A 27806-nucleotide genomic window follows, 5' to 3' on the forward strand; every position below is an offset into this window, starting at 1 on the left:
AGCGATCAAGGAAGGATTTCGAAGAATTCAAATGATTCTAGTTTGAGTTTGAAGAGATGTATTTGATACAATATGTATTCAAAAAGTAAGACTTTAATAAAGTTATGATTTCATGGTTTGCCACAGAACAGAGTTTATGTAGAAAGTTTTGTGAGTCAAGCAGTTTTTAAAACAATAAATCAAACAGTAACTGGGTCATAGCATTTATCATTTGCAGCTTATATTTTTATTTAATAAGGAAATAATAATGCTGTAGCTTAACTTATATCACTCGTTGTTAGCTTATTTGGAATTATAACGAAACAACCAAACTCTCCTAAGATGTTAGGATTTTCGTACCACGATGACGTAGTGCACGTTCAGCGTGCCTGTCTGGGACATATTGAGCATCTTACTAGGGTTAAATTCTTTATGTTGTATGGCTATGTCTGTAGCTGAGCTTCATGCAGTTAATCTTGCAAGAACTTCATACCTATTCCTTTTCAATCATTATTACTTTGTTATTTATTATAGAGATTTTAATTTGATGGGCTACTTTTCAATCTAAATTAAAAAAACAGTCAAATCCGATTTAAAATGGAAAAACAATATGTATTTACTTTAACATAAAAAAAATCCGGAACATACAGAAATTAAAGAATCCATCGAAAATTCAACAAAAGGTACCATTTCGTCAATGTTGTAAAACCCCTTCGAAAACTCATCAAAAATTTCTTCTAGGGTTCTACTCAAGGTAAGTAAAAGGACATCTTGGTTCTACTAGCAGAAAACAAAACAATCAGTTGGAAACTTTCACTACATCGCGGAGAAATTAATAAAAATCTCATAAAAAATATCTACATTTTCACCAGAAATCTAGCAGATACTGCTTTGAAATTTTACTAAAGCTGTAGGTGAATTATGCCGCATAATTTCTTCGAGGGAAGGAAGTTTTTTTTTCTTTCCACTGACACTGGAATCCATTGAGATAGTCTTCTGGGATTTCTTTGGGAATTCTTACATCTCCAAGAACATTTTTAAGATGTCTTACATAGTTTTAAGGTTGGATTTTGCAATGCAAAACGAAAGAAATTCACTTAACCTTTCGGAAGTCTAGCTTCCCGGATATCCTCTGAAAGTGGTTTGAAAATATGATATAGATAAACGCCGAAATACATTAGTATAGAAAAAGACGACGAATATACTAAAATGTTCACAGAAGTGCTCCAGAAATTCTTAAAAGAATTTGACCAGGACATTCAAGGAAATGTTTTATTTTTGTCAAAGATTGTACCAGAATTTTAACAGAAATTTCAATATTCTTGACCAATATAAGAAACGTTTCTATGATTTTCACTATAAATTTTGAGAAATTTTATGAAAAATATGCTCTGAGAATCATCAAAGGCGTCATCTAGTATCTCATTGTATAATTTCAAATTTATCTTTGCACAACTTATCTAACCAAAACGTATTGTATTCATAATGATTTTTTTTTTGCAGAACAGTGATTTTTTTAGAATCCCTTATGAAGATAGGGAAGCTTTACCTGTAATTTTCAAGAGCAAACATATTTCTTGTTAAGGTTCGCCCAAAAAAGTTGATCGATTAGATTCCTAATGGTGATTCAGTGCAAACTATCATTTGGCTCTTCTGATTTATACTCTAGTCTAGACAATTCAAGGTACAGTTTCACCTTAAAATTCAATAAAATCCAGAATTATCGATACCTATCGATACCATTGGATGAATCTACATTTAGTATATTTCATATTCTATCACTGTAAGCTCATATCACTTTTCCTGTTCTTGAAGTTGGGGCAGTTCTTTTTATGTTTGCAGAACGTGGTCGGATCGCTGAACTTTGCAGCGCAACCTGCACAAACCAGTGGCTTCTCGCCCGTATGGGTTCGCTTATGGACGTTGAGCTGCCACTTTTGCAGGTAGCTTTTGTCGCAAACTTCGCATGGCCATTGGTTTTCAAAGTGCGTTTTTATATGCCGCGAATAGTAGGTTCCTTTGGCGATTTTCTTGTGGCAGTGCGGGCATTCCCGGAGAAACTCTCCGGCTAGTGGCACTCCATGGCGAACGTTCTTGTGCATCTGAAGCCTTAGCAAGGAATTATGCCGTTTGCCACATTGATCACAAGCGTATTTGTTCGTATGTCTGTACGAGTGGACCAGATATTGGTGTTTGTTAAAGAAAATTTCTCCGCATTCGCTACAGGGATGGTACTCAAACGTTACATCGGGATGATCCGTTTTGAAATGTTCGATGATTTCCGTTCCCTTAGGGAACATAGCTTCACAAAGTTTACAGACAATTTGATTACTGGATTCTCCCCCATTTCGCCGAACTAGGACGTTGGTTGGGTTTGTTTCTGAAGAGACTGGCGTAGAATGTTTTCTTTTGTGTAAGGACAATAACCGTCGCGATACGAACATTTCGTTGCAAACGTTACAGATGTAACTGGGAGGTGCATCGATTTGACTGTTTTCTTCTTTTAATTTTTCCTCCCGATGGTTCTCGTTAACATGGTCCAGCAATTCTTGGGATTGTTTGTAGGTGTTTTGGCAGTACTTACACTGGTAAGGTCGTTCTCCGCGATGCACTAGCTGCAAGTGTCTCTTAAGATTTCGTCTTGACGCAAACGGTTTTAAACAGACATTGCAGTGCGCGACCGGTATTCCTTTGTGATGGAACTATGAATATGGAAAGAGAAATTATGTGAATTTTTTGGTATTTCTCTTGTAGAGACAAGGTATTTTATTATTTTGATACAAAGGTACAACGAAAACGAGTTGAAAGGCAGAGTGCTACTCATTGTAATGAGAAGTAAACATTTATCTCGCTAATTTTCAGACCAAATCTAATTCCTTCAACAAAACATACATTCTGGTTATGACAAACATTATTTTCGAATAATAATTATCTTACCACTATATTTCCTGATGAACTAGAGACAAACTGAATTAAAAGAATATGATGCAATAGTTTTCAAAATATGATTGTAACCTCGTCTGATCAACCCAAATGTATTTTGCAGAATTTTCTTCAGCCATTATTCAAGGAATTCCTCAAGAATTTATCATATGGATCATCCAGGCATTTAGTAAACATATGGGTTGAACTATTCGACTCAACGAAACACGTTGAGTAGTTTATCATAAGGGTTCGTAGCATATATTCAAAGCAGATTGAAGATATTACTTTTTATCATGGATTTTTCACTGTTGTGGATATCTAAGGGCCGAACGAGATAGAGAATTGGACATTGAATTCGTGTTGGCTTTCTACTCCGCAGAATCGTAATCTGTTCTGTGGCGAAATAGGCTAACGCGTCCTAGCGAACTTGGAGAGTCGTGGGTTCAATTCCCACCAGAACTAAGTAGATTTTTTTTTCCTATTTGTATCTTTGAGCTTCCGGTGTTGTTTAATGGTAAAAATAAAATACCTATACTTCATATTGACTGGTTGGAAAATAGTGATCAAGTTACCAAAAAGGGAGCAATATAAATGTTTGCTACCATGCCGTGGCTTCGATGTGTATTTCATGTTCATTTTCGAGAAAAACAATATTGTAACAAAAAAGTTAAGATAAAAGGATTACCTGTTCATGCCGGTTCATACTCGTCCGATCTCGGAAGGTCTTACCACAATCGGGACACACGAATTTCTTCGCCCTAGGTTTCTTCACTTTTGGTACGTTTCCAGCTACGTGGTGGTTCGCTTCATGTTTGCTTCTACCGCTATCCCTAGAGAACCGCAGTGGACAGTGACCGCATTTGAATGGTCGGCTTTCCGGGTCATGCCTCGCTAGATGAGCGTTCAATTCGGGCGAAGCCTTGAAGGACACATTGCACTCTGAGCATTGAAACTCTCCTTCAACGTGTGTCATCATCAGGTGGCTTAGAAGCAAGGGGGAAGACTCGTAGATAGTTTTACAGAGAAAACACGTCAGACGTGACTGTTCCAATTTGCGCTTTGCTTCCGGATTGAGGCTGTATTTACTTCTAGGTTGGTTCTCTATCGTGGAGGGGGAAGCAGGATGTTGTTCCTCTAGTTCGTTTTCACTTTCGCTTGATAAAATATCGACTTCGAATGCAAGCGAATTTTCCACAACAATATCTGCTACTGTTTGATCTGGTAGAACCACGCCTTGTTCAAAACGATTCTGTTGGAAAGCAATTCTTTCCTTTGTCATTCTGTACCGTAAGACACCTCGATGCTGATTTGCAGCAATTATCTGCCTTTGAAATTTGAACGTCATATCCAGTTTCACGATACATTCTTCGCAAAGATACTCGGCCGTAGCATTGTCGTCGAAATAGGTGGGACCAAAGTAAGACGTTGCAAGCTGTTGGAGCGTGAATTTTTTGGTAAAGGTGGCATCTTTTTCCACCATGGTTTCTTTTATGTGCATACCGTTGCACAAACAACAACGCTCTACCTCCACAACAATGTCTTCCCTGTAAGTAACATTTCAGACACTGATATGCATGAAATAACTCAAGTAAAAACTTCTTTTAACATTATTACCTAAAGAACAACGTCGGCTGACGGTAGCACGGAGGATCGTTCGGATCGAATCCCAGAAAGTGCATACTGCAAACCACTGGCATTGTGCCATCCTTGCGAAGTTGTGCCATGCTGGGCAGCAGGTGTCCGGCACCAACTTCGATACATTCGCGCCAACGAGACACCAGGCTGGCGTTTTCGGGAAACAGTGCGAACCATTCCTGCAGAATGTTTTTACAGTTTGGCACCACGCACCGGTTAACCGGTTCTGGGATGGGCTCCTCTGTTTGCATGAGAGACCCTGGAAAAGTAAGATAGGAAGGACATTTTTTTAAAACGTCTAACCTAAAGAACCTATGAATAATCAAACACATTTTTTTATGAATTATTTTCTCAAATTGTTTCTGAAAAAAAAAAAAACTCTAGGCAAATTACTTATTTCTAAAGAACAGGACGTCTGTTTTTTTCAATAGGTATATGATCACCAAGAATTTCTCAACAAAATAGATATGGACTGGATTCCCAGGCCCTTCATTTGCAATTTTGCGCTTATTCGCTGTAATCCGCAAGAATGGTCAATAACTATACTTTTTCTGAGCGACAGGTTAAACAGGAAAAATAGAAACCGACTCTCGGTAAAGAACTATAAACTCCTCTGCATTGAACTAGAAATGATTAAAACTCATCAAAGCTTTGGGAGCACCCTATCCGTAAAAAAGTTGTTGACGCGCCTGACAGATGAAAATGGACTCAACAATTTAGATTTGGTCCCAATCGGCTGTAGTAATAGGAAGCAATCAGTGAAGTACTAGATTGAAAGTAGTGAACTGGATTTTTGTATGGTGAGATGATCAATTCTCCGTTTCTGCAATGAAATGGTGCAAACAGCTTGGGTTATATGATTTCTTGCCTAATTTGATGCTGTTTGAGCAAAAGTTTGGGTAACTGTGTTGCTGTATTATTTATTTCTTGCAACTTCAACAACACAGTTACCCAAAGTTTTGCTCAAACAGCATCAAATTAGGCAAGAAATCATATAACCCACGCTGATTGCAGCATTTCATTGGAGAAACGGAGAATTAATCATCTCACCATACAAAAATTCAGCTCACTACTTTCAATCTAGTACTTCACTGATTGCTTCCTATAGGCTGACCATCCGTCCCATATTTAATTAGACAACACAATTTTCAAACACTCGTCACTGGAGCATAGGTAACGATTTTGACTCAATTATTCGTTCTTTATAGCTGAAATAGCATGCAACATGCAGTTCTGTTTTTGGACATTGATTTACTTTTTGTTGAGTTTCCGAAATGTGCCCCGTATTTAAACGGGACAAATCTGGTCAGCCTATTTAGTAAGCATTGTGGCCAAACAGACTTTGCTTCTGATGATGTTACGTTCTGGAGTTTGGGGTTGCCGTATCGGGTCGGGTCGGGTCGGGTATTTAAACCCCCAGGAGTAAACAAGAACACATTTTGGAACGTAGACTTTATTTACACTTAAAATACTGCCGTGTGCAGCATAGTTGTCCCATGTTCTATGGGAATCCCTATTAACATGGGACAACTATGCTGCACACGGCAGAATACTAGGTACATAATAGACGCGATACGTTTACAGCATGGCAGTTACAATACTTGTAATTCTAATCGACTGCTTTGTGCATCAATCGAAAGGTAGACCTTCGTCAATGTGATAACACATTGGACCTTCGTGGTCTTCGGTGAGCGAGCAGTATAGGGAGAAACTGCTGATCTGCTCAGCGGTTTCCAACACTCAGTAACGTTTTGAATCTTCCATTTGTTCTTACTCCAATCCATAAGGTCGACTGACGTGATAATTGTGACGATTTATAAATTTATAAATCTATAGATATAAAATCCTACTATACATCAATGTTTTTCGAGTTTTCATCGGTGCTACAACTCTTCTTACATCTTTCCAGTCGGGGCAGCATCGACAACTTGGACAACATCACTCAGTCTTCGAATGGGAGCGGCAGCTCGGCTCCGGGTACACCGGAGGACAACATCAACGTTGTGGTACGGGTACGACCACTCAATATGAAGGAAATCCGCAATGCCGACGACATGGTGGTACAGTTTCCCGGAAACGGTCAAATTCTGGTAAATCGCTCACGTGTACATTAATCAATTGTCTAACGAACAAGTATTTTCCGCAGTGCGATGGCATTCCGGCCGCTCCGGGAAGCGGTGGCCAGAAGCCCAAACTGTTTTCCTACAACGTAGTCTTCGAACCCGGTGCAACGCAGGACGACGTGCTGCAGTATTCCGGCATCAAACGCCTTATCGAAATGGCAATCGAAGGCTTCAGCTGTACGGCGTTCTGCTACGGGCAGACGGGTTCCGGGAAGACGCATACCCTCACGGGTCCTCCGGAATTGGTGAGTGCTAGCTTCTCCGGCGATACTGACCAGCATTTTGATGACTAATTACACATTCCTCCACAGTTCTATGGAAAACCAGATCCGCAGCACGAAAGTCACGGATTGGTGTTTCGATCGTTTCTCTATCTATTCAAACTACTTCAGGAACGAAAGGATACGAACTTTGTGCTGAAAGCTTCCTTCCTGGAAATCTACAACGAGAAGGTAGGTCACCCATTATGGTATGGGGGTTGATATAGGGAAATGGGATTTTTTATGAATAGTTTAGTATGTTAGCAGTGCAATCTTTCTCCGAGCAAATACGAACCGGAAGCTCATGGGAACAATTTGCTGTCATAGGTTGACGTCACGTGAGGCAAAAGGAATATTGCGTCGTATTAAATGGAAGATTATCTAATGTAATAATGCAATGCTGATGCACACATTAGCTTCCACGCTCTGCATGTCAGCATGTTAGGCACTTCGACATTGATTGCTGCTACAGAGAGTGGGGGGCCTAGGGCTAGGCGGAAATGAAGGTCAGTTCGATACCGGGGAAAAACGATAAGCGTGTCTGCCTGTCACGGATGGTGGATGTGTATCGTGACCGGTTGATATCGGCCGTAAGTGAGGTTATGTAATTAAAAATTGAGTATCAATTGAAGCTCGTCGCGTCGTCTCTAGAGAAGAAGATTGTAAACGGCATGTAAACTCGGGGATTCACTAGAACCATATATACCTACAAAATGCAGATTAGATAGGATCGCGAGAATGCAATGTGAAATAATTGAATCTTAATTATTTAAACTGCGCAGTAATTGGATTATTTTGAGCTGGTCATTGTATGGTTTTGGATTTGAAATAATAATAGGAAGCAATCAGTGAAGTACTAGATTGAAAGTAGTGAGCTGGATTTTTGTATGGTGAGATGATCAGTTCAAGCATAATTTTTCAATCCGACGTAACTCGAGAATGTAAACAAATCCGGGTTAACTGCTGCATGCATGATTCATAAAGCAAAATGAAGAACCCACATCACTGTTTGATGATTTATTGCTTAATTTGTTTAACTAAGCATATTTTTCGAAACGACGTATCTAACTATTTTGATGTTTACAACTTTACTGATAGATATACCGTTTTGATATATGAGAAAACCAAACGACGTATCTAGCCAAAATCAAAAGTAACAGATACACCAAACTGGCATCATACAAAAGCGACGTATCTGGCATGACGAATCTCTGACCAACCCGGTGTATGTGTATTTTTGTCAAAATTCATTGTGAAAATGATATGGAATGAGTAGGTTTTGTTTCTTACCTAGTGCGTGCTATATCTCTGGTGATGTTAAGCACGAAAAAACTTATGAAAAGTCTTTTTATAAAAAACTATTTTAGTGAAATGGTTGTCAACATTGACCATGAATTTACTCAGATCAGTGAAAAAGTTAGATACGTCGATTTGAAAAATTATGCTTGAGTTCTCCGTTTCTGCAATGAAATGGTGCAAACAGCTTGGGTTATATGATTTCTTGCCTAATTTGATGCTGTTTGAGCAAAAGTTTGGGTAACTGAGTTGTTGTATTATTTATTTCTTGCAACTTCAACAACACAGTTACCCAAACTTTTGCTCAAACAGCATCAAATTAGGCAAGAAATCATATAACCCACGCTGTTTGCACCATTTCATTGCAGAAACGGAGAACTGATCATCTCACCATACAAAAATCCAGCTCACTACTTTCAATCTAGTTCTTCACTGATTGCTTCCTATTGGATGAAGTATTTATTACATTCTTGACAAAAATAAAACTTAGGGGCGAACGGAACGATCGAGGAAATACTCGCCATTGCTCTGTTGCTACTAAAATGGTAATCTCAGAATCTGCTTCATATTTTGGAACAAAAACTTATCATTGGGTATGCTCACTTGTCGGGTTGCTTGCTGTGCGCGAATATCTCGGAACAAATGATGCACTTGGGAGGGTTTGTGTAGCCTTGCGCCTTATGGTCCTCACCTGAAATCGTCTACAAAGCTTGTTTCTATCAGGGTCTTTGTAGTCCCACTACTTGTGTCCTGGTTCAAGACACCTGACGCAAATTTCCGATGGCTCGTGTAGGTTCAGCGGACCTACCGACCAGCCCAGCTTGAGCTTACCTAATTTAACGGACATGTTAGCGTCCGCCACATGTAGCTGAACCAAGGCCACCTGTGTACCTACCGGGACTTTCCGTGGCCGAATAGCTACGGTGGCCACCTAGCACCTCGTACTGTAGCCGTAATGCCGTGACGAGATCTTCCGCTTCCACGATCTGATCCAGGACCTCTTTCGCCAGACATTTGTAGGCGGCAGCCTTGCAAGTTTCGTCGCGTTTGTGTTCGAGGATCATTTCGCTGCGTATGTCGGCTCCAAGAGCCACGAGCTTGGCATCGCTCCTCATTGCCCTAAAGTTCCGAGTATGAACTTGGTCGCTCGTCTAGATGACGTTGCGCTCCTGATCCTCTATCTTCATCCTCTTCTTTTTTTCTGTCCACTAGGGCCTAGAAGGCGTTCTTCCCTTGACCCTCCCTAATCTAGGATCCGGGATCCGATCTTTTCAGGCTTATCCTTCCCAGCTTTCGGGGACGCCTAACCGCGATCCGACTAACCGGCATTACTGTCCTTCTTTCGGGGTTATCAGCCTCGTGGCATTACGAGCACCGCCTGGTAGTTCCTCACCTAAAGGCTTGCTCGCACGTTTCTGATATTGCTTGATTGTCGTAAGCAATCGCGTCTGGCGAACCCTTCGGGCAACACACGAATGCGTCTAGTCTACTCCATCTGGGTAGAGTTCGGCTTCTTCAGCTTCACAAGCTCTGCTGCTACCACAGATGCCACGCGTTTAACATAGTCCTTGGCCGCCATCAATGACATAGAAAGTCTCAATGAAGCCTGTTTGAGGTCCTTGCTGATGTTTGACTACGAGGACGCAAAGTCTCCCATGTAAAAGGCCCATACATATCTGTTCTTATTGATCATCAGCCACGCTCCGTGCATGATCTCTTCCGACGCGCTAGCCGGAGAAAAATGAGGTTTCCTACGCTGGGACTTCACGTACAGCTACCTCCCCCTGTTTATGCTCCCCTTAGAGGAGACCTAGCTAATCCTAGCTTTTGCGAAGGGGTTAACTTCACCATTCACCGCTACGAACTGTATTTGTTTTATTGTTTTTTACAGATGTAGAACGAAATAAAATAATTAATGATCCAAGCAAATTTCAGAAAACGGCAGAAGGCTAATGATATAAGAAGTCATACTTGCCACGATATTGAATTCTTGAGACCGTACTGAAACACATGAGAAATACGCATGATCTAATTGAGAGTTCACGAGACCTTTAGAAATCACTTATCAAGATAGTTTCTTAAACAATCCACAGGTTATCGACTTGCTCAATCCGGGAACGGCGCGAAAACCCCTGGCCGTAAGGTGGTCCAAAAAGTCCAGAGGATTCTTCGTCGAAAACCTCTTCACCGTGGACTGCGAAGAACTTGACGATCTCCTAGCGGTGCTCGAAGAAGGTATTCCATCACATTACCTTGATATACATCACACCTCTCACAAACTTGACGCAATTCAATGAAATTCTTAATTCACCTGTTTGTCCCCGCAGGAATGCGAAACCGCTCGGTGGGTTGCCACTCGATGAATGACTACTCCTCGCGGAGTCACACCATCCTGACGGTGCACATCACTTCGGAGCAGCAGGCCGAAGGCGGTGTGTTCATATCGAAACAGGGAAAAATAAACTTTGTCGATCTGGCCGGGAGCGAGATGACCAAGAAGACCCATAGCGAGGGGAAGACTCTGGAAGAGGCCAACAACATCAACAAGAGTCTGATGGTTTTGGGTAAGGAACTCAGGTGATCGAGAGTTGGATTTTGAACTGAATTGCATCCGTGTTGATCGTAGGTTACTGTATTGCATCACTGAGCGATTCGAAGAAACGTAGCGGACACATACCGTACCGGGATAGTAAACTGACCAAGTTGCTGGCGGACAGTTTGGCTGGAAATGGCGTGACACTAATGGTGAGTGAATGACTACTTCTGATATTGGTCATGTTTCATGAGATTTTGTCGTAGATTGCATGTATTTCTCCGGCCCGATCCAACATAACGGAAACGTTGAATACGCTTCGGTATGCGGCGCGAGCAAAAAAGATCCGCACAAAACCGATCATTGTCATGGATCCCCGTGAAGCTCTGATTCTAAGTCTGAAACGGGAGATTGGAGCACTTCAGGTAGAGAACGAACATCTACGGACGGCACTGAATCTACAGTCAGAATCGCACGAGATCAATAGCCAGGTTGATTACCTTGAACGACGGCAAATTGTGCGAACCCCTCCAAAGGTAGATCTCGAGAAGCTGACTGACATGGAGGGTAACGAACTCAAAGAACTGGTTAAGGTATATATGCTGGAAAACCAGGCACTACGGCAGGAGAACTCTGAGCTCTACAGTACCAGAGAAATGATCATGCGTGATCAGGAGGTGGTCTGCCGGGAGAATGAAAGACTGTTGAAGAAACTGGAGGATGTCAACTCGTGAGTATTTGTGGATTCTAATCATGTTCTATATTCTACACAGTTTCAATCTGCAGGGTTTGTTGTCGCTCGCCGATCATTCCGGCAAGACCGACGTTCTCGGCAGAAATGCTGAATTTGTCGGCTAGCGGAGACGATATGTCCAACGTCTGGCAGAATGCTATGAGCGTCAGTAGTGACAGTATGGGCAGCGTGGGTCGGAATAAACCTGATTCTCTGGATGGTCGTGTTTCAGCAAACGAGAACAAAATTCCTGAACTTTTGCAAAAGGAGCTTGATAAAAGAAGAATTGGCGACAGGTATTACCATCTATAGTATTTAAAAGGCTATGCTTAACATTTTTATCTTCAACAGCATTCAGACAATCGCCAACAACTTGAAAAGGCATAATTCATGGGAAAACAATCGATCTTTGAACGGTGTGAAGCTTGCTTCGCGTAAAGGTTCAGCAGATAGCAGACATTCCGACCAATCTCAACGCAGGACATCCCAAACTCGAATCATTGAGTAAGTATACTGCCGCTATGCCTATAGTCTTAGATACATCATCCATTTCACCCTTCCAATGTTTCTATCATGCATTTATCCTTTTCTAAAATTTTGAATTTTGTGCATCGATCAAACGTCAACGTTTTTCACAGTTTGAAAGCCCGCTCATATCCTTATCCGTCGGAATCGGGATTCGTCGGGTCGTCCTGGTCCCCGCTGACCAGTAGGCGACCGGCCAGTAGTATCAGTAGTAACAATGCATACAATCGACAGTCCCCCATGCTGCTGCGGAAGCAGAATAATTTTCTGAACAAGAGTCATTCCACGGACGAGAGCCTGCTGCCAATGAAACGGAACATCTTTGGCAGTTTGGTATCGCTCAACGGGGATGACACGGCTAAACCGTTGATTTAAAGTTTTGGTAGAAGTATGTAGCATTTTTGACCGTAGCACTTGCAGTAGATATTAAATCCGTGTTCGTCTACGCTTAAATCAAACCTATTGTGTAGAATAACTAAAAAATACTACGAAGCATGTACACATGATCCTATTAGAGCCTTCTTAGAACAACCAGCTGTTGTATCATATTGTCTATCTCATGCAATAATATCAATATTAAAATTTCGTGAATAACGTTTCTGTTACTTTTCAGCATGATCAGCTAAACTGGAAAATGGAAAACGTACAAGAAGCGAACAATCAAGATTATTGAACAGGGTTATCAACGCGGGAATATCTGTGTGATTATGTTAAACCATTGTTAGTGCATAGAACATAATAGGAACAGAGTTATAAAACTAGGGCAATTGTGTTGTTATGAACATTCAGGAAGCGCACATGAACAAATCGGTTGTGACGATTTTTGGAATGTCAATAAATGGAATTGAATGAATAAAAGTGTATCTGTCCTATTATTTAACGTTAATACATTGCTCCATAAAAATGACTATTTAAAAAATTCTGGTTCAAGTTATACCAAGTTGTTCTCCACAATCACATGTTCAAACGTCTGCTGTTAATTGAGGATTAAAAATTTTGAAAAATGTACTGATTTTTTGATGTTATACAAAAGAGCACCTTTACTATATTTTTTTCAGATTTTTAGATTTTTATTTTGGTACCTGAAATCAGTAACAAATTTTGAAAACGGCGTATAATCAATGCTGTAGCATTCATTATACGTCGTTTTCAAAATTTGTTACTGAAATCAACTTCAAATAGATTTTTTGTTTGTTGGAGCAATCTAGAATTGTTTCAAAACCAAAAGTGAAAATTTTTGGAAGTAAAAAAGGACAACTTCGTTCGCCATCTTCTAAACTGCACAAGTTTACAGCTGCATGCACCAAAGGATTGAACAATTGAAAAGCGAATAATAATTTTAAGAATTGGTCGGTAAGTGGTTGCTTTCAATTACCCATATCAACACCGAAGCTCTATCATTGCAGGCGCAAGGGTGTCCCTGAGAAAATTATCGGCTCATTGAAGCACAGTGCAGGGCATTTTCGTGCAGAGTACTGCACAACGGTGTCTTGTCCGATCCCATCCGGGTCATTGCTGGAGTGAGGCAAGGATGTATAGTATCACCGCAACTGTTGCTCATCATAATCGACGAGATCGAGAACTAAATCGTGGATTGCTGTGGCAGCCCATTACCATGGAGCACCTAAATGACTTCGAATTGGCTGATGACGTTGCTCTCCTAGCTCAACGGCGCTCGTTGAGCGCTCGATGATCTTGCCAATCGCTCCTCGGCGGCAGATCTTACCATCAACGTCAACAAGACCAAATCGTTAGATGTAAGCACGATCAACGCTTCTAGCTTTACGGTAGCTGGGCAAGCAGTGGAGAATGTTGAAAGCTTCCAATATCTTGGTAGCCAAATGACGGCACCAAGATCGACATAGGTGCACGGATCAAGAAGGCGAGGGCTGCTGTTGCGAGTTTAAAGAATATATGGAAAAACAATCAGATTAGACGAAGCACCAAAATCCGAATTTTCAACTTGAACGTGAAATCTGTGCCGCTGTATGCCAGTGAAACTTGTTGTGTAATAGTGGAGAACATTCAATGGCTGCTGGTCTTCATCAATAGATGCCTGCGGTATATACAGTATCGGACAATAAAAATGCACCAAAGCCGTTTTCCCATACAAACTAGTCAACTTTAGATTACCATGTCTCAGTTACTTTTCAACCGATTTTTTCATGTTTCTGTGACGAACTACAAAACATTTCAATTTTCAAAAACTGTTGAAAAAGTTCAGCGATAACAGTTGTTACAAAAGTTACAGATAGGTTGAATTTTGACAATAAAAATGCACCAAGACAAAAAATGTTATAGCAAAAAATGATTTAGTCATATCGTTATGGTGTCTTCGGCAAATATGTTTCTTGTGTGATGACGAATAAGTTTGCTAAACAGACCAACATGATTTGACTTCATCATTTTTTGCTATACAATTTTTTGTCGTGGTGCATTTTTATTGTCAATATTCAACCTATCTGTAACTTTTGTAACAATAGTTATCACTGAACTTTTTCAATAGTTTTTGAAAATTGGAATGTTTTGTAGTTCGTCACAGAAAAATGAAAACAATCGGTTGAGAAGTATCTGAGATATGATAATCTAAAGTTGACTAGTTTGTATGGGAAAACGGCTTTGGTGCATTTTTATTGTCCGATACTGTAGCTCTACGTAGATGTCGTCAAAAGCCGCTGGCGACAGAAATGTGGGAGCCACATGATATATAGATATAGATCTTCCAATTCGGCTCCCTGCACCACCGCACATTGGGCAAAATCAAGCCCAAAGGTGGAAAAAATTAATAACTTTCTTAATACAAGACACTTTGTGACCATCAATGGCTTATTCGATAATTTAATTTAAATTGTTTAAATTATTTAAATTGTTTTAATTTAAAAACAATAAAAAATAGTTTATTCGGGAGTTTGGGTAAACTAAGCTCTGAAACTATACTGCCGTCACCTCCCGTCTATGGGGCTATGCGCAAACAACATTTAGGATATTTTTGGAGTATATAAGCAATGCCTCATCGTTTGGAAATGTTTGGAATCGGTGGTATAAGGATGGGAACTACTCATATTTGTATGCGGGAAAACTTAAATATAACCAATAATTTAAGATCAAACTCGCCAAAAATGGTTTCTTTAGGAATAAACCATGTGTATTCGATCATTTATTTAGTTATTGTCAAGTGAAAAATCATAAATAAAAATAAAAAATGAATTTCTACCTTGAAAATATACCATTGCCTAATTGACCCCACAACACCCTAAAATTCCAACATTTTAATAACTTTTTGTACGTAACGTTACTCAATGGGAGTGGGGCGACGGTATCCCAGCGAAATAATCATTAAAATCATAACAAGTGCCGTAAAATAACATAATTTCACAAATTTTAGGGGGAACTGGGGTAAAACGGCCTGTAAAACTCGTTTCAGAGAAGTTGCCCGTACATGAATCATCCACCAACCAATTCTTGAGAAAATTTGCTTTCGAATAAGCCATTGATGGTCACATTGTGTCTTGTATTAAGAAAGTTATTATTTTTTTCCACCTTTGGGCTTGATTTTGCCCAATGTGCACTGGGGCAACATTACCGAGCTACATGGACCCACACACAGTGATGGAAAACAGTGAGGAATGCAGCTGAGTAGACACAAACGCAAAGCTATCCTACTCGTGAACAACAGAAGCCAGAATATATTCGCACTTCCTTCACTCGCGAGCTAACGAAGCTGGTCGCACTCGTGATTGATTCGCGAAGCAGATCTGAACATTTTTCAATTTTGTGAAAAAAAGAATTTACACGGCCGACAGATTAACTTTTCAGGAACAATAAAGCACAAAACACTACTATCTGATAGATAATTACTTGTTATGCTATTTAAATCGCACTAAAATGCAATTCCCGCATCTCCACTTGTTCTTCGCGAATAAAAATTCATGAGTGTTTTTGTTTTTGTTTTGCTTCATACTCGTGAAGCAAGCAGGTTGCTTTTACACTCGCGAGTTGATTCACGATGAAAGTGTTTCCATCTCTGCCCACGCCACATGGAAATTACGGTGAGCTGATAGTATTGCGCATGGAACCGGTGAACGGCGAAATGCCGGACCATCCTTTCACACTACGCCAATCTATCGAGAAAAGGGTAAATGGAAAAATCGAAGGAGCCATCTCCGAGTCGCAAGGCCGATCGTACGCTCTGAAGGTCAGAAGCAGGCACCATCTCGAAAAGCTCCTAACGATGTCTCAACTCATTTATGGCACCGCAGTTAAAGTATCGTACCATCCCGGGCTAAATTCAACACGATGTGTAATCAGCTGCCGCGATTTAATGAAAATGACGGACGACAACGAGGTGCTCGAGTGCCTCAGGGATCAAAACATCACCGGTATCCGCGGGATTACCAAAAAAGTAGGTGAACACAGGGAACTTACACCAACGGTGATTCTCACTGTTGGTGGAACTACAGGGGATACTCAAAATAACTGGGACAGGTAAAATTTTCACTTTTCAAAAAATGTTCAACTCGCTGTAACTTTTCGAAAAGGGCATCAAATATTCTCAAATTTTTACTGCAAGTTCATCAACTTGTTGTGCATCAGTGGTTCGAATTTGGAAAAGATCGGGCCATTCTGCACGAAGTTATAAAGGTTCTAGAAAAAGATATAATCATCCGATAGCCAACTTTGAGCTGTTATATCTCCGGATTCAATTAACCGAATGCAATGATTTTTTGTTCATTTATGACTAATATAAATAACTTTGAAAAACAGTTGTCTCAATTTTAAATTAATCTTAAGAAAAAAAGTTATAGCGATTTCATTTATTCTATGTTTATTTAGTAAATTTATCTTTTTTTCATATGCATCCCATTACTTTTTCAATTTAATGCCGGCTATTTGTTTGCTTTCCTTTTAAACATAAATATATTCAAGTCAATTAGAGGGAATTTAAATGAGCTATAATTACTATCCCGAATATTGAAACGAAGATGAAGTTTTTGATAAATTGGTGCTATATTAGAAAAATTATCTAATCGTTATAATTTTCTTTCGTGTAAAGAATTTTAAGTTAAGTCAAAAGTTTTCAATAGCTCATTATATAAGTCAATAATGATCAAAATTTCATTGTATTCGGTTCATTGAATCCGAAGATATAACAGCTCAAAAGTGGCCATCGGATAATTATACCTTTTTCTAGAACCTTTATAACGCCGTGTAGAATAGCCCGATCTTTTCCAAATTTTGACCACTGATACACAACTAGTTGATGAACTTACAGTAAAAATTTGAGAATATTTGATGCCCTTTTCGAAAAGTTACAGCGAGTTGAACATTTTTTGAAAAGTGAAAATTTTACCTGTCCCAGTTATTTTGAGTATCCCCTGTACGATCCCTGAACACATCGACATCGGTTACCAGCGAGTTCGAACCCGACCATATTATCCTGCACCCATGGTATGTTACCAGTGTTACCACTTTGGACACACAAAGCAAAGGTGCCAGAAACAACTGCCGACATGTGGAAACTGCAACCAAGAACACGAAGTCACCCAAGATACACGATGTCAGAACCCTGCATACTGTGGCCGATGTAGTTCCAACGACCATTCCGTCAGCAGCCGTAAATGTCCGATGTACCAAAACGAGGACACAATTCAGCATATACGAGTAGATAGAGGCTTGTCGTACCCCGAAGCCAGAAGAGTTTTTGAAGCAAGCACAGGACAACGCTCTTTCGCTGGAATTGCATCTCACAGTAAAGATAAAACTATTTCCGATCTGTCAGCAAAGTTAGAGACGCTCTCCGGACAAATGGCCCAGAAAGATGCTCAAATAAAGGCTCTGGAGGACAAAATGTCCACAGGTAACACTTCAACCAGCAGTACCGACTTTCAGCGTCTCGAACAAATGATAATCAACCTGCAAAAAGAAATCCAGAAAAAGGATGAGAGAATCCTAACCTTGGAAAAGGCACTAGAAAAGGATTCCAGGATTGACCTTGTCCGCAAACACGGAACGATTGAAGATCTTGTCGCTTAAGTATCCGCCCTTCAAGAAACAGTAAACAGAAAAGACCAGGAAATCCAAGATCTTCGCGCATCCAATAAGACAGCCCGTGCTTCCATCGAAACCACTTCTAAGCCCCAACGACAGCAAACTGCCAAGAAAATGGTCCCCAATGCAACTACTAGTACCCAAGAACACAACAGTCAAAAAGGATCAACCAAGAATGCACCCAACGCCTCAAAGAAAGGGAAGGATACGCCCATCACCGTAGTACAGAATTTTTCAACAATTCCCACAATGCCGATGGATAATGTGGATTCTGAGATCAACACTGGCACGAAACCGAAACGGGGGAAAAATAACTCCGAGCATACTAGAGAGAATATCTGCGCTAAACGAACTAAGGGAAACTTACCAGTAATGTACATCTCTGATACGGAAGATCTTCAAACACTGAACAATGATCTCTACATGGAATCAGATATAATAGAACACGACATCTCGTCCTCGTCAGACGAAACAATGGAGGAGAATGTGACAGAAGGATTACCACTGTAGTTCTGTCCTTCGAAACCGTCTACAATACAATCACCAACTTTAATGTCTTCTTCACCAAAAACCAGTGCTGAAAAATTCATTTCGTCGTATCTGAATTCAATCACCTACAGCTCATTTTAGAAGCTGAACCTGAGAATATGGTATATGAAAAAATTGTGCGGCTAGACCAGTTCTGCAAGAAAGTCACGGAAAAACCGTTATTTTTCGAAAATTTAAGGTAAATGTCACGGACTACCTTCGAAAAATGCCAATGATTTTCACGGTGAATATCATTTGGCATTTTTGAAAGGTAGTCCGTGACATTTACCTTAAATATTCGAAAAATAGCGGTTTTTCCGTGACTTTCTTGCAGAACTGGTCTAGCCCCACAAGATTTTCATATACCATATTCTCAGGTTCAGCTTCTAAAATGAGCTGTAGGTGGTTGAATCCAGATATGACAAAATGAAATTTTCAGCACTGCCAAAAACACGTTTTCGTAAAAAAGAAAATAGCCCACATAAAACGAAGGAAATCTCGGAAGTGAGCATATCATAGCAGTACCAAAACAAGAGATTACAACAGCTAAATTCATATCAGAAACCGCTTATCCGGTACTTAAACCGAAACATAACATACCTCTCAGTCTAGCATCCCACCTGGACACTATCACCAGACTCAAAGAGGAATGTGGGACGCGTGATAACCTCATACTCCCCCAATTGGATATTGACGGAACAAAGAAGGCGAGCAAGCAGGATAAGGCCTCGGGCAGTCGGGGCCCCATCAGTGCGGAAGATTTCGGTGGACCGGTACTGGTGGACAACCCCCGGTGTTCGTTGGCAAACTCCACAAAAACTGTCAGCGAGGGAATCAAGGAGATAAGACTCGAAGGAAACAGTGGGACGCGTGATAACCTCATACTCCCCCACTTGGATACTGATGGAACCAAGACGGCGAGCAAGCAGGATAAGGCCTCGGGAAGCCGGGGACCCAACAATGCGGAAGATTTTGGCGCACCAAAACCGGTGGGCAACCTGTTGGCAAACTCCACAAAAACTGTCAGGGAGGGAATCAAGGAGATGAGACTCGAAGGAAACAGTTGGAAGCGTGATAACCTCATACTCCCCCACTTGGATATCGAAGAAACCAAGGAAGTGAGAAATCATGATAAAGCCTCGGGCAGTCGAGGTCTCACTAGTGTGGAAGATATCCGTGGACCAGAACTAGCGGACAATCTCTGGAGTCCGTTGGCCGCAAGAAAGAAGAGAAATCTACCAAACAATGATCAAATAACCAGGACTTCAGCCCGATTGCAATTCAAAAACCGTATCCCACCGGATGCTCGATCGGATGCACAGAAATATGACCGATGGAAGTATGGAACTAATAGAAACAGTTTCCCGGTGGCGGGTACTTCGTCATCATTGTCTTTTGTACCCACAGCTTCATCTTGTCCTTCGCCAGACCTCCATCGATTGTCCATTTTGGTGGACCTTCAACCTCCAGTCCCCAGAAGTAAAAAATATGTAATCTATTCTTGTTTGGGGGCCCTTCAGGAAACCCTCTTTTTCCGAAAGAGACGAACCAGCTCAGGGCTGAAAGTCTCTAAAATAAAGCAAAAAAAAAACTGCTGAAATTGTTTTTTAAATATTTCTGTTTTGGAACATCTAAAAGTTTCTACTGGAATTCTTGTAATTATTCCTTGGAGTACCTGATATTTTTTATATCTTTATTAACGAGATTTTTAACGCGAAGCTACTTCATCTCGGGACCCACGGTTTTGATTTGATAGCTTAAGCCCAAAACCCCATATGTTCATATCGGAACCCCGGAATTTGTGAGTATGTCGAGAGTGCGGTTCAATCCTGATAAGATTCCTCCCGAAATACTTCCTTTGATTTATCCGAGGATTGCATCGAGGATTCTTGAAGGAGTTTCTCCAGAGAGTTTCTTCAAGACTTTGTTTTGTAATTCATCCATGCATTTCTATTGGATTTTTTCCCGTTATTGCTGCTCTGATTCCTTCCAGAATGCCTGCTGAAATAACCCCATGGATTCCTTATAGAATTCACATAAAGAGAAGTGGAACCATCTCGGCAGGGGTCCTATTTTGGGCACTTTTCTGCTATAACTCAGCCAATTCTGAACCAATTGAAACAATTTTTGGAACGCGATGAGATACGTATAGTATCGAGCCGTGTACAAAATTTCAAGTCAATTATTTTGGAATTGACTGAGTTATAGCGAAGAGTGCCCAAAATACCGGCCGCTGCCCAAGTGGTTCGCTACCCTACCGTGCCATGCCCTAATACCGTGACCTTAAGGATGCTCTTCACTTCAAAGAGCCCTGTAAAAATCAATAATCCATGTTTCTTGATTTTTCAAACGCTACATTATTGCTTATTGTGTGTATTATGTATAATAAATATGATTAATGGAATTCCAAATGTTTAATCCATTGTTGAAATCAAAATTGTAAAACATAGCATTGTTCCTAATACCGTGTATATGACCCGCATACATTGGTGGTCCTTTGAATCATCACTATATCAATCATACTAAGTTTATACTTAAAAGAACCTGTGCGTCAAACGTTGCCTAGAGGTTTGTGCAATTGATTCATAAAGTAAAAAGTATTAATAATATTTTCAGTTTGCAAGTTTTAGCCGAAACACGGTATTTGGAACACATAAGGAACCATGCCCTAATACCGTGTATAGGTACTTTGCACTCACATTCTGTAAATATTTTTAATCGCTAGTTTTTGTAAATATGTGCCAAATTTATCACGCCTAACTTGAGAAGGCTTAATATGCTAATGATCCAACTAGTTACTCAGTTAAAAAAATAATACACTTAGTAAAATATTTGAGTTTTTTGTCAAATACACGGTATTAGGAGGCACACGGTATTAGGGCATCGCACGGTAGATATCCTTGTTTTACACAATACTTTTTAAGAGATTACTACAGGAATTTGCGCTTAAAAGCCCCTGAATCTTCTGTGATTTTTGCAAGGATTGCTGAGGAAATTCGGCCACGAATTTTGTCTAAAGCGATTCTTTTCCAGCAATTTTGACTGGGGTTCTATAATATTTTTCTAGATATTCCTGTTTGAATTCTTCTAGGAATTCCTGCTTGATTTTTTCCAAAATTTCCATCTTTTTTTTTCAGGATTTCTCCAAGCATTCTCAAAATTCTTAGGAATTCCTGCTGAGTCTCCTTCTGGGGTTCTTGCAGAAATTATGCGATTTTTCCGTAATTTTCTTCAAATATTTCATCAGAAATTTTTTTTCGCATATTCCACCATGAACTCCTAAGAGGATTATTTCCGGAATTTCTCATGTGGAAATTTTTCCAAGAATTACTGGTGGGATTGACGCAGCGTTCACTTTAGGAATTCCGTTAAGAAAAATTACAATAAATCGGAGAAAATTGTGTTGATTTTGAAACTCTATACATTTTTTATAGTGATGAAAAATTGGTGGAAAACTTTAAGCCTCATATCCTCGAAAGTGGGTTTCTTCCACTTACATCCCTTTGCTTCTAACCCCTTCAATTGTTAAAAACAGTTTTGGCACTGAAAATTCACGTAAAACTGCGAAGGTGGCCATAAGGTGGATAGCAGGCTTGATTCCAGAAGGTATGTTATATCATATGGATCATTTTATATAAATCACGCTAATTATTAAAAACAAATCCGTTATGTCGAGGAATGACTGTAATAATATTAGTCCAATTTTAAATTGTTATATTATGTATTAGACTTGTAGGGTAAATCGGGGTGATTTGGCCACCTTAAGCAAAAGTTGAGTGACGATGCAGAAAACAACGTTGAACCTCTCGCACATCGTATGGCCAGAATGATACTGATAATACTACACTAGTTGCATGAAAATATCATAGTCCAATCGTGTTTATATGCCAAAAATGATTTTTGAAAAAAGTGTTGTTTTTGCGTCGAATCAACGGTTCAATCGGGGTAATATGCGCACCCAATGAAGAATTTATATCGCCTAACGTAATACAAACTTAATTTGTTTCGCTTGATGTTGAATCATATAGTGTCAACTTGAAGTATATGGAAAACAAACTAATTTGAAAGTAATTTAAGATATTTAAACAAGAGAAGTCTTGTGTGGTGTTTTTTTAGCCAATAATGTTACTATGGGATCAATTTATTTCGTTTTAATGTTTCAATCGCTCCAATATCATGTATTGTTTCAAGTTTTTGATTAATGTTATTGTAAAAGTTTATTTTCCTCTTCTCGCAGTTGCTTCCTTGACCTGATCAAAAGTTATGTATACTAACAGGCTACCGTTTTCAATAAAATACTATTACTATTAATATCAGATCAGTACTAGAGAGCTGTAAGGTGAATTTGCAAAAAATACTAGATTTTAGGTAATTTTCCAGTGGTGCTCAAATTTCCCCATGGGCCAAATTACCCCTACTACCCCTACCTAACTTGTATTCTTTATGAATGTTAGCATTCATGTAATTTATATTTCCAGAAGAATTTCGACTTCCCTCCAGAAGCTATCCATTAGGTACAGTTATTATTTTAGATATTCCACATTCTCTGCTCATTCGTGTTCTACAAGATGTTATTTGCTTCTCATACTGTCCCATATTCTAAAAAGCAATTTCAAATGTTTTCTCTCGGATCTCTTCTTAGTACATATTAGGTATTTGTTCAGAGCGTTTTTGTATCATATAAAAGTTCCCTGATGAAAGAATCTCTGAATCTCAGTCCAATGACATAGTTATCCATGTTAAGACTAATGTGAGCATTGCTCATTGAGCAACGAATAAAAAATAAAAAAAACTAGGGGTGGGTAATGTCTGAGACATAACCGCAATGTTGACGTAGGACAAAGGCTGGAATGAGGTTCCGACTTTTATATATTAAAATGGGCCCTTTAATTTGAAGTCTTAAATCAGCTGATTTTTCGTGTCATTGTTGTCCGACCTTCGTAAATAAATGCATAACGAATTTATCACATAACGTCGGTTTCCTGCAATAGGGGCACAACTCAAAATATGTCATTTTTGAGATTTTGATGGCAAATGATGAAAAACTATGTAAAATTTCATCTCACAAAGACCCGTTCCAAAATTCGATGAGAAACGCGAGATTTGGGCATTTTCACCAATTTTCCGCAGTAAGGGCACAACTCAAAATCAGTCAATTTTTTCAATAGTCGTTGAAAAATAGTTGTCAAAAATTCATGAAACAGATAGTCCTTCAGCCCCTTTCAATGATACAGCAATCAAAATTTGTTTACATTTGTCAAGTGATGAGAGAAATAAGTGAATTTGCAGGAGGTGCTTCATGATTGCCAATTTTCAAACGCTTATTCTGAAAATTCACATTTTTTGAGTTGTGCCCCTATTGCAGGAAACCGACGATAAAAGGCCTACACAATGTATGCTGGCAAAATTCAAATCGGCGGAGTGATGTGGTGATTAAAGTTGTTACCTATGTGATCCATTTCACTGAACGCATTCATAAGATGTTAATTAGTTAAACCTTCCGTAACTCGCGCGGTTGGCCATCACTTGAGGGTTGAGTATTATTTTATTTTGAAGATAAATAGTCAACCGTTGTTTGAAAGAATTTTCGTCGAAAGGAAAGAATGATTATAATATTGAAAGGCGTTAAGCCATAGCTTCCCAAACATCATATTGCGATCGCAACAATCATTAAAATAACTAAAATTGCCGCTATGAAATGAACAGATGGAGCCACCGTAGCCATGTGTATTTGACACAACTCAAGTGCTGTTAACGAAACTTTAGATAATTTTGATTGCAGTTTCATGAAATATTCTAGATTCAACAATACGTTGTATAGTTACGCGAACAACAATTAGAGGCCGGCTATACTGTTGCTAAGTTTTCAGTCTGTCGCTTTTAATTATCCGATTCATAACTCTGGAGGAATAATTTTCACTGGTCCTGAAAAGGACCTTTTAAATAACAGGAGATTTCGGCAAGACAATTGAAAATTATCCGCACTGAATGCTGGAAGCTATCGAAAACTGCCATCGCTTACTGCCGTGGATGACATTCCTGGTTCTATCAGCTAAATAGCCGAGAGTCATCGCAGGATTGGTGCGCAGCTGCGGAGGTGACATCCATTCCCTTTGACTGATTCAACGAAAATGACGGAAGAAAACAGAGGTCACTGCTTTTATTCCCCTTGATTAGTAGATTAGGCTCCTCCCATTTGGCTGGCTTTCCAGTTTATTTCGTTTGCATGACCCGCCCCGAATGCTCCAGACGCATCAAGCAACTAACCAACCGAGAAATGAGCAAATTTTCATTGAACGGATTGGATAATTTCGATTCACCACCAACGGGTAACCAAACGATCAACTTTTAAGCGCAAACCGACATTCGGTTCTTCAGATTTGTGCTCTAGAAAATTCTAGGTGTGGCTTCGTCATATATTCACCTTCGAACATTTTCGAAAAATGTTTAAACTTAATTTTAATTAAACAATGTTTCACGCAAAATAGTTCGGATAGAATAATGCGTTGTTAAATTCCGGGTGGAACCATTAGGCCATTAGTGACCGGCTTCATCATTATTGCTGGGCCACCAAGTATTCAATCTTTCACTTCTCAATTGCACCACACTTTTCTCGTTCGATGGAATGAAATTAGCTGATTCACAAACTCTTAAGGAATAATTTACGGTGGTCCTGAACAAGACCGTTTGATTAATTGACGATTTTAGGAACGAAATGGCATGAATTCACCATGTCACGCAATGCGTGTTGGTTTTCTCCGTGCTGAATGATAAACGCCACCGAAAACTGGACCGCCGTGGATTACAATAATGACCAGTTTCACTATTGCTGGCAACGATGCTCTGTCTTTTGCTTTTTGGTTGCACTACATCTCGATCGATGTTGGAAATTATCCAATTAACTCTTGAGGAATCATTTTCGATGGTCCTGAAAAGGACCGGTTTGAATAATGGATGATTTTGATGCATTCACCATGGCATGCAATGCATGTTGGTTTTCGCTGCGGAGTGCGGAGAATGCTGGACGCCGTCGAAAATTGGCCCACCGCCGCTGCCATGGATGCGATTCCAAGTGCTATCATCAGCACGATATCCGAGAGTAGTCGCTGGGTTGTTTTGCTGCTGCCTTGCTGGAGGTGACATCCACCTCCAACCTCCTTGACTGATCCAACGAAAATGACGAAAGAAAACAGAGAACACTGCTTTTATACCCCTAGATTGGCAGATGAAGCTCCTCCCATTCGGCTGGCTTTTCAGTTAATTTCGTTTGCATGACCCGCCCCTTATGCTCCAGACGCATCAAACGATTAATCAACCGAGAAATGAGAAAATTTCCATTGAACGGATAATGTAACCAAAATATTAGATGATTTAGATCATTTTAATTTGGAAAATGTTAGAATTGAAACATTTTTCACGCAAAATGGCCCGGATATGATAATGCGTTGCCAAAGTCCGGGTGGAACAATTAGACGTCATAATTGTTGCTGGCTGAGTCACAGCATTCAAAATCATTCACTTTTCGGTTGTATTACACTTTTCCTGTTCGTTGGAATGGAATTATCCGATTCACAGCTCTTGAAAAATCATTTTCGATGGTCCTTAAAAGGACCGTTTGGAAACTTTGGATAATGAATAATTTTAGGAAGAAAATTAAATGAATTCACTATGCCACTATGCGTGTTTGTTTTCTCCGCACTAAATGCTGAACGCCACCGAAAACTGGCCCGCCGCTTGCTGCCGCGCATGCGATTAATGACCGGCTTTGCTTTTGCTGAGAAACGCCGCTCTGTCCTTGCTTTGCACTACACCTTTCTCGATCGAGGGTGGAGATTCATCCAATTAACTCTTGAGAAATCTTTTTCGATAGTCCTGAAAAGAACCGTTTGAATAATGGACGATTTTGATGAATTTACAATGCCACGCAATTCGTGTTGATTTTCTCCGCGCTCAACGCTAGACGCAATCGAAAACTGGCCCGCCGCTTGCTGTTGTGAATGAGATTCCTGGTGCTATCAGTACGATAGCCAAGTGTCGTCGCTGAGTCGATGTGCCGCTGCCCAGCTCGAGGTGTCACCTCGACGGTGGTCGAAATGGAACTGACGATCAGCTCTCGCATGATCGCATTCCTTCCTGCATCGTAGTTGCCCCCACGATGCGCACCAATCAGAGAGCGTTGGTATACTGAACGAGAAAATTTGTCCGCTACCCATATTTATAGATTTCAGCGATTTCAATGTCTTACTTTAAAACAACTTTTCAACTATTTATCAATGATTTTCAGGTTCACCGAATATTACAAATTGAACGCGGGAGTTTCATCTCTCGGATAACGGGATTTGTTTATCATTTCGTTCAGTGGGAAAGGTACTGTGAGCGTTTAAAATCTTTCACTCAAACGTAACGCTCTTGGTTTCATAAATTTTGAAATGACACCGGGTATAGAAAACAGAGACGTAGTCCTACGTCAAAATACGGCAATGTTTTCAATTCAATCCCAGTAGTATCCAATATTTTTTCAATAGAAAATCTTCCCAACTTTCCCACTTACCTTTGTCAACAGCATAAACACCTTCTTTGGAAGGAAACCCTGCATCGTTAGAGTCCTCGATTCGAACAGGTGATACTGGAATATCGAGCTCTTCCACTTTTAGTAGTGGGTATTGTGCCACAGATTGTCCATGCTCCCGTAGTAATTCCGATACGATCTCGGACCTATCTTGACGTGAGCCGCAATCTGACTGATCTTCCGTATGTGGTTCCCTTATCGATGGCACAGCTAGAAATATCAATGTGTTAAATATTACATTATTACGAGCAAACTGCCGCATTACTTACCATTTTTCCGAAGTATCTTGCGGGCTCCTTCCATGTAAATGTTTTCATAATCCTGTCTCACAAAATGCTTCGAGCATAGATAGGCATCTTTCGCATCGGCCAGATCGGCTCGGTCGCTAAACTGCATCCAGCACTTTCTCATCGCCTCATCTTTGGGAAATCTGTGTAGGCGGATGGAATCCGGAAGATTCCTAATAGCATGCGACGTAATACCACAAGATTTTAGCGCACATTTCACCATTTTCACAAAAATATCTAATGATTTTCCCGGCTTGTTTTAGATTTTTCTTGCGTTGGAAACGAAACAAAATAAACATAAAGCTACACTGAAAGTAAACCTCACCCTGACTTCTCATCAAGCTTCAACATTGGAACGTTCAAAA

At 40.0% G+C, this 27806-nt stretch overlaps 2 protein-coding genes across 3 annotated transcripts in view; one reads left to right on the top strand and one right to left on the bottom strand.

Annotated features, from left to right (window-relative positions):
* LOC109401674 (kinesin-like protein KIF12) overlaps positions 1-12869 on the top strand; it is a 96619-nt gene extending 83750 nt beyond the window's left edge. The window contains exons 4-14 of one of the 2 annotated variants that reach the window (XM_062861090.1): positions 6449-6629; positions 6686-6907; positions 6974-7114; positions 10312-10453; positions 10546-10782; positions 10845-10963; positions 11018-11481; positions 11538-11780; positions 11836-11988; positions 12123-12397; positions 12623-12869. In XM_062861090.1, coding sequence (XP_062717074.1) covers positions 6449-6629; positions 6686-6907; positions 6974-7114; positions 10312-10453; positions 10546-10782; positions 10845-10963; positions 11018-11481; positions 11538-11780; positions 11836-11988; positions 12123-12384 — 2164 coding nt within the window. In that variant the 3' untranslated portion in view covers positions 12385-12397; positions 12623-12869. The remainder of the gene's footprint in view (positions 1-6448; positions 6630-6685; positions 6908-6973; positions 7115-10311; positions 10454-10545; positions 10783-10844; positions 10964-11017; positions 11482-11537; positions 11781-11835; positions 11989-12122; positions 12398-12622) is intronic. The other variant, XM_062861091.1, reaches the window with a different exon arrangement.
* On the bottom strand, positions 58-27773 carry LOC109401675 (zinc finger protein 567). Its single transcript, XM_029857690.2, has 5 exons — positions 27424-27773; positions 27137-27364; positions 4519-4798; positions 3590-4448; positions 58-2681 (listed from the first exon to the last, which is right to left on the bottom strand). The coding sequence occupies exons 1-5, from the start codon at positions 27662-27664 to the stop codon at positions 1758-1760; spliced, it is 2532 nt and encodes an 843-aa protein (XP_029713550.2). The 5' UTR covers positions 27665-27773; the 3' UTR covers positions 58-1757.
* Between the last annotated feature and the right edge of the window lie 33 nt (positions 27774-27806).

The sequence above is a fragment of the Aedes albopictus genome, chromosome 3 (genome assembly GCF_035046485.1).
Source record: "Aedes albopictus strain Foshan chromosome 3, AalbF5, whole genome shotgun sequence".
In the NCBI taxonomy this organism is placed as follows: Eukaryota; Metazoa; Arthropoda; class Insecta; order Diptera; family Culicidae; genus Aedes; species Aedes albopictus.